We start from the raw sequence: 10,851 nt of genomic DNA, 5'->3' as shown, positions 1-10,851 counted from the left end.
ATTCCCCTAACCCTAACCCTAACCCTAACCCTAACCCTAACCCTCCCTAACCCTAACCCTAACCCTAACCCTAACCCTAACCCTAACCCTAACCCTAACCCTAACCCTAACCCTAACCCTAACCCTAACCCTAACCCTAACCCTAACCCTAACCCTAAGAAGTGCTAGGATAGCTTTAATCTGCTTAAGGAAAAGTTTATTACTGGACCTGTCCTAGCAACCTTTAACCCTTCCTACTATATAGTAGTAGAGACTAACTCCTCAGGTTATAATACAGGAGGAGTTCTTTCTTAATATAATAAAAAAGAGGAATTATACCTATATGCCTACTTCTCTAAAAGGAATTCCCCAGCTGAATACAACTACAAGATCTATAATAAGGAGCTACTTATAATTGTACAATATCTTGAAGCCTGGGATGCTGAACTGTGCTTATATAGAGAATTCTAAGTTATTACCAACCACAAGAACCTGGAGTACTTCTTCTCCCCAAGAAAACTGACAGAGTGGTATATATAATAGTCCTTATTTCTCAGCTGGTTCAACTTCAAGTTAGTATATAGGAAAGGGTCAGCCAATTAGAGAGCTGATATACTTTCATAGAGAGACTAAGATATACCTGATAATAAAGATGACAGGGTCAAGTCTTGTATAATACAACTCTTTAGTAAAAAATACTTGGGAAAAATGGTAGTTGCTACCCTTCAACCAACTAGAGAGCCACCACGCGAGCTGTATAAGAAAGGTGATATGTAGAAAGAGGCACTTAAGCAGAATAAAGGGTATAATAAGGTAATATAGTGCCTGAAGGATGGAGCAAGGAAATTTCCCCTATATCTATAGTTAAAAGTAGGAACCTTGGAATGCTAATTAGATACCCAAGGCTATATCCTCTTCTGCAGAAGGAGGTAGGTACCTGGGAGTAAATAGCTCTATATAAATATAATTCAAGCTATGCATGACTCTATATTAACAGGATATCCTGGCTAGGAGTAAATATATATACTAGTTAGCTATAAATATTTCTGGCCTAACATGTCCCAAGACATCAGGAGATTCGTCCGAAACTGTGATGTATGTGGAAGGACGAAATCTTGGAGGGACCAGAGAAAGGGACTATTAAAGCCCCTCCCTGTGCCTGATCGTCCCTGGCAGGAGGTTTCAATGGATTTCATCACAGACCTACCAGAGAGTGAAGGTTGTACAAACATCATGGTTATCACAGACCGGTTAACCAAAGGTGTGATACTAGAAGGAATGTCAGAGATTGACTCTGAGAGCGTGGCCTGGGCCCTCGTACGAGTACTTATAAGCAAACATGGGATCCCGAAGGCTATCACCTCGGACAGAGGAAGCCAGTTTACAAGTAATACATGGGCTCGCATATGTACCCTGACAGGGATTAACCGCCGACTATCTAAAGGCCCATCACCCCCAGACTGATGGATTAACAGAGAGAATAAATAGTACAGTAGAGACCTACCTCTATATCTATACCTGCTATGACCAGAGGGACTGGAACAGGTTACTCCTACTTACAGAGCTAGCAATTAATAGCTGTATATTAACAGCAACAGGGGTCAGCCCCTTCTACCTAAGCTATAGATATAACCTCAGCCTATTTAGCCCTACCAAGGAGGTAGAGCAACTAGCCGAAGAACCAGCCAAGAGTCCTATCCAGAAAGGGGAAGCTATTATACAGAAAGTTAAGGAAGCCCTAGACTAGGCTCAAGCCTCTATAGCCTATTCCTAATAGAATGCAGAGAATCAGGCTAATAAATACAGGAGCCCAGCCACAAACTACCAAGTAGGAGATAAGGTCTGGCTAAGTCTGAAGAATATCTGTATGGACCAACCCAGCAAGAAACTGGACTAGAAGAATACTAAGTACAAGGTTATAGGCCTGGTGGGCAGCCATGCTGTACAGCTGAATACACCCCCAGGGATCCATCCAGTCTTCCATGTAGACCTGCTTTGGCTGGCTTTATCAGATCTACTTCCTTCCCAGAAGAATGATGATACCCAGCCCCCTGGCATCATTGTGAACAGCGAGAAAGAATACATAGTAGAGAAAATCCTGGATAAACATCCCAGGAGATACGGGAGAGGTCACTGGCTGGAATACCTAGTGAAATGGTCAGGCTATGCTCAGCCAACCTGGGAAGCTGCCACAGCTTTGGAGGAAGCACAAGCTCTGGATGAGTGGCTGGATTGTACAAAATAGTATAGACTTCAGGACGGCTCACTAAACAGAGATGCATATATAAAGGCTAAAGCGACATGACCTACCCCTATGACCTGTACTTCCTACATGAAGAAAGGGGGGGGGTACTGTTATGGGTCCTTTGCCTATACAAGGACCTTAGACCTTAGTGACTCGGCCAAGGCCTGCGCTGTCCTGAAGGCGGTGAGCCACCTACAAGACTTCCTCACAACAACAATCCTTCTTTCTCCTTTCTTCTTTAGCGATTCCTTCCTGTACGTACGGCACGTCTAGATAGGAAGATCCATCTAAATACGTCCCTTAACAGGAATAAGGTCTACAAGAAAAATAATGTTACTCATAAACACAAGTGTACTCTGGAGGAGCAGGCCCATAGAAAGAAAGAGGAAAAATACTTCAAGAAGAAAAACTAACTTAGTTAGTTCACATTGTCTTCTCAAAGTTATATGTACATTACATCCATAATCCATAATCTTAGATCTCATATTCCTAGCTGTGCACCATCTTTTAGTCTGAAATAAAAAATACATGATATTTACAGAACAAGATTATTTACTATATCTCTCTGTCGAGATCTTGATACTGGTAAAAGTTAACCAAGTTAGATTTTTTATGCTCTGGGCTATGGATTTTTTGGGTAGGTTATAGCTCCACTGACCCAATCTAACCATATATGGTTAGCATTATGCTTGGCGGGGTTTATGGGGTTTTTGGTTTGGATTGTAGTTTTTTCGATAATCCATGGGCGGGTTGCTTATTGTCGACCGTATGTGACGGCTAGTCATATATGGAACTTTCCTGTTTGGGATATCGGAACTGCAAGCTCCGGCTCGCCGATGCTTATGCAGAGACTTCAGCTATTTCCACGGTTCAAAAGTTATGTCTCTTCCAACTGCCGTATTAGGCTAGGTTGATTATTATTTCTTGTGTATTTAAAGCTGCTCTATAGAGCTAGATTGTAAGAATCAGACCTTCATTCTTTTATATTATTCGTTAGTTGATGCTGGTAATTACGTCGATCCGGATGCTCTATACTTATTTACTGATCCGCTCCAAAAACCCGCCGGGCGGATCAGGGTATGCTGAAAACCCGACCCAACCCGTGGTTTAACAAGTCTAGTCTAGATACTGGTCAAGGATATACTAATAACACCCTACCCCCCCAACAACCTCTATATATGCCTGCATGTGCTTGAACTTGGCATCTGATACCTAGTTAACCTACAGATTAAGGTCATCCCAGCCCTGGGGGTGCATAATAACAGCCTTGCTTGCTAAGCTATTATACCCTGTATACTTACTCTCCTGGCTGTAGTTAAGCAGTATCTTGTTATGGGATGCTCCCATAACACGCACCGCGTAGCGTACGCGGCTGTGGTCACGTGGCTCCCCATCCATCTCCAATCTCTGATCTGTCCTGTCCCGCTTTCTCTTCTTCAGCGATTCCCTCTTGTACATACGGCACGTTTAGATAGGAAGATCCGTCTATACACGTCCCTTAACATATCTATAACTGACCTAGATAGATCATGTACTAGATATTAGGGATATTAATACCCATGCCTAAGGTACCTATTGCGGCAATAATATAGGTCTGGCTGCTCTGGAACTATTATATTATACCTGTCTAGTCCAGAATAGTACTATAGTATGCCTTGCAGCCCAGCTCACAGCTGATAGCATTAACCTGGCTCTTTATATTAGTATATATAATTACCTGGCTATCACCAGCCTGCTGGATGCGCTGCTGGATGAATCCCTGTATATTAGGCTGTGTCAATGTTAAGGGACGTATTTAGATGGATCTTCCTATCTAGACGTGCCGTACGTACAAGAAGGAATCGCTAAAGAAGAAATGAGAAAGAAGGGTTGTTGTTGCAAGGAAGTCTTGTAGGTGGCTCACCGCCTTCAGGACAGCGCAGGCCTTGGCCGAGTCACTAAGGTCTAAGGTCCTTGTATAGGCAAAGGACCCATAACAGTACCCCCCCCTCCCTCTATGTAGGAAGTACAGGTCACAGGGTAGGTCATGTTGCTTTAGCCTTTATATATGCATCTCTGTTTAGTGAGCCGTCCTGAAGTCTATATTGTTTCGTACGATCCAGCCACTCATCCAGAGCTTGTACTTCCTCCAAAGCTGTGGCAGCTTCCCAGGTTGGCTGAGCATAGCCTGACCATTTTACTAGGTATTCCAGCCGGTGACCTCTCCCGTATCTCCTGCGACGTTTGTCCAGGATTTTCTCTACCATGTATTCTTCCTCACCGTTCACCATGATGCTAGGGGGCTGGCTATCATTATTCTTCTGGGAAGGAAGTGGATCTGATGAAGCCAGCCAAAGCAGGTCTACATGGAAGACTGGATGGATCCCTGGGGGCGTATTCAGCTGTACAGCATGACTGCCCACCAGGCCTATAACCTCATACTTGGTGTTCTTCCAGTCAAGTTTCTTACTGGGTTGGTCCGTACGGATGTTCTTCAGACTTAGCCAGACCTTATCTCCTACTTGGTAGTTTGTGGCCGGGCTCCTGTGTTTATTAGCCTGATTCTCTGTATTCTGTTGGGAATAGGCCATGGAGGCTTGAGCCCAGTCTAGGGCTTCCTTAACTTTCTGTACAATGGCTTCCCCTTTCTGGATAGGACTCTTGGTTGGTTCTTCAGCTAGATGCTCTACCTCCTCGGTAGGGGTAAATAGGCTGAGGTTGTACCCATAGCTTAGATAGAAGGGGCTGACCCCTGTTGCTGTTGATGTACAGCTATTAATTGCCAGCTCTGCAAGTAGAAGTAGCCTGTTCTAGTCCTTCTGGTCATAGCAGGTATACATGCAGAGGTAGGTTTCCACTATGCTGTTCATTCTCTCTGTTGATCTATTAGTCTGAGGATGATAGGCTGTAGATAGCCGGCGGTTGATCCCTGTCAGGGTATATATGCAGGCCCATGTATTACTTGTAAACTGGCTTCCCCTGTCCGAGGTGATAGCCTTTAGGATCCTGTATTTGCTTATAAGTACTTGTACAAGTGCCCAGGCCACACTCTCAGAGTCAGTTTCTGATATTCCTTCTAGTATCACACCTTTGGTTAATCAGTCTGTGATAACTATGATATTTGTACAACCTTTGCTCTCTGGTAGGTCTATAATAAAATCCATTAAAACCTCCTGCCAGGGACGATCAGGCACAGGGAGGGGCTTTAATAGCCCCCTTCTCTGGTCTCTCCAAGACTTGGTCCTCCCACATATATCACAGTTCCAGATGAATCTTCTGATATCCTGGGACATATTAGGCCAGAAGTATTTACAGCTAACCAGCAAATATATTTGCTCTTAGCCAGGATGTCCTGTTAATATAGAGTCATGTACAGCCTGAATTATACTTATATAGAGCTGTTTACTATCAGGCACCCACCTCCTCCTATAGAAGAGGATATGGTCTTGGGCGTCCAGCTGGCATTCTGAGATTCTGACTTTCAATTATAGGTATAGAAGAAATCTCCTTGCTCCATCTTTCAGGCACAGTACTGCTTTACTATATCTTTCATCCTGTTTAAGTGCCTCCTTCTATATATCACTTTTTTCATACAGCTCCCATGGTTGCTCTTCAGCTGGTCAGAGGGTGGCAACTACCATCTTCCCCTAAGTATTTTTCTGTAAAAAGTTGCATTATACAAGACTTGACCCTGTCATCTTCATTATCAGGCATGTCTTGGTCTCTCTATGAAAGTACATCAGCTCTCTGATTAGCTGACCCTTTCCTATATACTAGCTTGAAGTTGAACCAGCTGAGAAATAAGGACTATTGTATATGTTGTTCTGTTAGCTTCCTTGGGGAGAAGAAGTACTCCAGGTTTTTATAGTCTGTAATAACTTGGAATTCTCTATATAAGCACAGTTCAGCATCCCACGGCTTCAAGACATTGTACAATTGCAAGTAGCTCCTTGTCATAGATCTCATAGTTGCATTCAGCTGGAGAATTCCTTTTAGAGAAGTAGGCACATGGGTGCAATTCCCCTTTTTTTATTATATTAAGAGAGAACTCCTCCTGTATTATAACCTGAGGAGTCAGTCTCTACTACTATATAGTAGGAAGGGTTGAAGGTTGCTAGGACAGGTCCAGTAATAAACTTTTCCTTAAGCAGATCAAAGCTATCCTGGTACTCCTTAGTCTACAAGAAGGGTGTCCCTTTCTTTGTCAAGTTGTTCAGTGGGCGTATGATCCCTGAGAAGTTAGGGATGAACCTTTGGTAGAAGTTGGCAAAGCCCCAGGAATCCTCAGACACCCTTTATAATAGTAGGGGTTTCCTATTCCTTTATTGCTTTCACCTTCTCCAGGTCTATTTTAATTCCCTTCCCTGCCTGTATTATAAAGCCCAAGTACTTTGTCTCCTTGCACTCAAATTTGCACTTCTTAATATCCAAATATAGGCCTGCTTCTTCCAGTTTCTTCAAGACTATTCATACATACTTCCGGTGCTGGCGGAGGTCCCTATTGGTATAGACAAGCACATCATCAATATAGGCTGAGCAGAATTCATCTAGATATTCCCGGAGGGTCCAGTTAATATATTTTTGGAAGGTGCTCGGTACATTAGCCAACCCAAAAGGGGTAACTAGCCATTCAAAGAGCCCATATCTTGTACAGAAGGCAGTCATCCATTCCTGGCCTTTGGCTATGTAGATCTTATAGAAGGCAGCAGACACATCCAGCTTAGTAAACCATCTAGGCTTGTCTAATTTAGTTTAGTGTCTTATGGATCAGGGGCAATGGATAGCAGTCCTTCTTGGTAATAGTATTTAGAGCACAGTAGTTGATACAGAACTGCAGTCCTCCTCCTGGTTTTTATACAAAGAGTACTGGGGCTGCAGCTGGGGAATGGCTCACGCAGATAAAGCCTTTCTGTAATAGTTCAGAGAGTATTTTCTAGAGGACTATTAGTTCTTCCTAGGTTATGTTGTAAAGGGGGCCCCAGGGGACTTCAGGATCCTTCCCACTCTCCTCCTGTACAAGCTTGATTTTGTGATCAATCCTATCTCCCCAGTGCAGTAGTAGTTCTTCTGCTTTGTCTTGTTCAAAGAGCCTTAGGTATTTCCAGTATTATCTTGGTAGCTTTGTACGGGGGTCAATATGTCTCTTTGGGGCCAGTGCCTTCTGTATATCTGCCAATAAGACTGCAAATATCTTAATATCTTGGCCATGGTACCTTTTCCTTTGTATAAATCCTCCCATGGTTGCAGCGGATATCTGTGCTATGTTCAGCTTTAGTAAGGGCCTCTTTGTAGTACTCCATAGACAGACTCCAGTAGTACAGAGGTACAGCCTGCCCCTCTTAGCCTCTAACCTTCTATTATGTTGCTCCAGCCAGGGGAGTCCCAAGATTAAGTCATAGCCCAGGTTATCAGGTATTACATAGAAGTAGGCTCCTTTTTCTGTATGCGCCCTGATATCTAGCTGAACCTGTATAATCTTATTAATCTCCTCTATATTCCCAGTCACTCCCTTGAAAGGTTTCGGGTGGATAGGTATGGTAGGTATTTAATGTATCTTGACAAACTTGTCACTGATTACCCCATAGGTCAGGCAGCCTGTATCTATCATTGTACGAGCATTATAGATATGGTTGACTAGTGCCTCCACCAAGAATAGGGGGGTATTCATGCGCGAGCTGTTGAAATCTTGCCAATCAAGTAGTATTTCTCTAGCTGTATAACCCCTCTGTACACGACTTTGCACAGAGGTTATTTGTTTTCCGACTCGCTCTCACTGTAGTCATCCATTTGGTCTTGTTCTTCCTGAACTGTGGCCACCTGCCTAGGGCGCCTGGTAGGTTTTGTAGGGCACTCTTGTATAAAGTGGTCAGGATCACCGCAGCATAGGCATTTGCCCTCAGACAACCTCTTTTGCTTCTCCTCTGCAGGTGCCTGACTAGCTTTTCTTGGGGTCCTGGTCCCTTTCGTACGGAGGGCCGCGACTTCCTTTTGTAGGGCTGCAATTTGAGCATGGGTGGCTTCCCAGTCTATTTGATCAGGGGTCCCGGTCCGGTCAGAGCCTCCTGCTGGTCTTGTACAAGCAATATGTGTGGGGACAGCAGCGCGAGATCCTTTTCATGTAAGCCTGGCCACTCTCTGGAGGTTGTGGTTGATTTCGCGCAGTTGATTACAGTAGTTGTCGTATGAATCCTCCTGCCTAATACCAACCATGGGCTTTTAGCAACTCAACATTAATTGCCGTGTCCAACAAGGCCTTCTTCTGGTTATCATCCCAATTAATCCCTCCAGCATTAAGAAGTTCTTCGTCAAATTTATTCAAGAACTCTTCAAAGTCACATTTCCCTTGCTTCATTGTATTCACTCGTACAAGAGCCTTTCTCTGTTGGTCAGGGTCACCAAAGGCCTTGTCTAGTACCGCGGAGAATTCTGCCCATAGCACGGGAGTCTCAGATTTCTGGCGAGCCAAGAGCCATGGTAGTACACGCTGGCTGGCTTTTCCTCTCAGGCAGCTGTAGGCATAGTAAACTTGTTCCTCCTCTGTAGGGTAGCAGGCGGCGTTGATTGCAAACTTCGTACGAAGGTTCATCTGGAAAGGAGGGTAGTCCTTAGGGTCTTCTCCAGTAAAGGGTTCGACATCCGGGTGACGAGGACGGGGATAGCTTCGTTCGTAGGGGGTGGGCGTTGCGGATGTAACTGTAGTGGTAACTGGTGGATGGTTTCTCAGTTGCGAGTTCTGTACGGCCTGTAGTTCCGCCCGTAAGCTGTTATTCTCTTCTTGGAGCTGTTGTTTCTGAGTCCGCATCTCTGTACAGAGCTCCTGGAGCTGCTGTAGCAACAATGCGACGCTTTCTTCTTCCATTGTCATAGTAAAAGGTCTCCTCATACTATTATTGAGATTGGTGAGCGATTCCTAATGTTAAGGGACGTATTTAGATGGATCTTCCTATGCTAGACGGTGCCGTACGTACAAGAAGGAATCGCTAAAGAAGAAATGAGAAAGAAGGATTGTTGTTGCAAGGAAGTCTTGTAGGTGGCTCACCGCCTTCAGGACAGCGCAGGCCTTGGCCGAGTCACTAAGGTCTAAGGTCCTTGTATAGGCAAAGGACCCATAACAGTCAACTACTGGTATAGCTTGTGAGGGACGCCTCGGGGCAGTGATAGCTGAACCATGTAATATGCAACATTGCGCTGACTTATCTGCGTGCAATGGATGCCAACCTTGCTGTATTTATGCTTAATAGACTTGTTAAACCACGGGTTGGGGCGGGTTTTCAGGCCTAGCTGATCCGCCCACGCGGGTTTTGGGGTGGGTTACCTTCACAGTAAACCGCCCATGGGTTTAGCAAATAATTCTAACCCAACCTAAATAACCCAAAATAACCCAGTTATGCATATCATTACTCTAATAAGTAGTGATTTACATAGTTAATAAAATACTGTATTTAAATATTGTATTATAAACCATCTAAGTAAGAAAATATAATCTAAATACAGTAATATACCTAATTCAGATATCTTGGCAACCCAGCGGGTTGCTCCGCCGGGCTTTGGGGCAGCCAAAAATATCCAAAACCCAATAGATAATTAGAAGGTCTAACCCAACCCGTTTCTTGGCGGGTCGGGGCGGGTTGGGGCGGGTTTCGTGGGTTGGGTTTAACAAGTCTAACTAAGCTGAAGACAGAAATTCCTTTATTAAAGCCTTGATTAATGGCTCTATTCAAGCCTGAAACCCTATTATTCTTCTATTATCAGAATACTATTAATTATTGTATTACTCAAAGTAGCTAGAGCAAACTGAGACAGTTTGCTGGAATTGGGGGAGGATAGTTGTCATGATGGACACCTGACCCCTCAGGCATTAATCCCGATGAAGGAAGATATTGGACTGGTTGGGCGAACGGCCCGACAGGGCAGCTAACCGTAACCAACAGAGGCCCGACGGCGGACTGCCATACATATATAGATGCACCAAAGACCATTAGCTGCCTAGCTCTCCAAGCGATTCGTTCTGCTCTGTCCTACCTATTACCTTGTAATCTCCTAACAAATAAGGCTTGCTCTATTGTCTTGACTAGGCACCTTGCCGGTGGCTGCCCCCAGACGCTCCGATAGCTGTTTATATAACGTTACTCCGAGCGTCTTACACCATTCTGCCGTTCCCAGGGTACCAGTGGGTTAGAGACTCCTTTTTATATTTTATTCTAATTTCCTATATTTACAGTGCAATTGTCTTCAAATAAGATGTCTGTATTGGAAAAACTCGAACATGTGTTTAAAACAGATATTAATAAGTATTTATAAGCTTCATAACTACCATGCAGGGCGCTCAAAACTGATAATTAAGCAAGAGTTATGCTAGTGCGGCCACAGTGAGGTTAACCGCGGTTTCACCGCGGTTAACCTCGAATTTGCGGTGATGGTGATGGTTATCGATCTCATAGCCGCGGTTGCGGTTATGCCGCAGCCTAGTCTTATCCAGTTTGTTCTAGGAATCCTTGTCGATAACCAGACGGCGGTTGAGGGGAACTGTCAGAATGCACTGACGGCTGCCTTGCGCTTTGCATCCTAGTGTGTTTCTAAAGAATTGTTCTGTTGGTTTCTTACATGCATTAAGGGTCCGCTCACCCGATTGTCCGAGCCGAGCCGAG

At 44.3% G+C, this 10,851-nt stretch overlaps 2 pseudogenes across 2 annotated transcripts, besides 3 other annotated features; one reads left to right on the top strand and one right to left on the bottom strand.

The window, feature by feature from the left end:
• Window positions 1-10,851: a sequence feature (contig 1.1 1..10851(-1)).
• Window positions 155-2,500, top strand: ANIA_10000 (annotated as a pseudogene). The gene has a single exon. A coding segment is annotated over exon 1 (2,346 nt).
• Window positions 3,397-9,421, bottom strand: ANIA_10001 (annotated as a pseudogene). Its single transcript has one exon. A coding segment is annotated over exon 1 (6,025 nt).
• Window positions 9,921-9,945: a sequence feature (Short protein (ANIA_11255, CBF90404.1) was converted to a misc_feature.).
• Window positions 9,979-10,037: a sequence feature (Short protein (ANIA_11255, CBF90404.1) was converted to a misc_feature.).

The sequence above is a fragment of the Aspergillus nidulans genome, chromosome VIII (genome assembly GCF_000011425.1).
Source record: "Aspergillus nidulans FGSC A4 chromosome VIII".
NCBI lineage: Eukaryota > Fungi > Ascomycota > Eurotiomycetes > Eurotiales > Aspergillaceae > Aspergillus > Aspergillus nidulans.
Note: the sequence above shows the minus strand (reverse complement) of the source record. Positions and strands in the feature narration are given on the sequence as shown.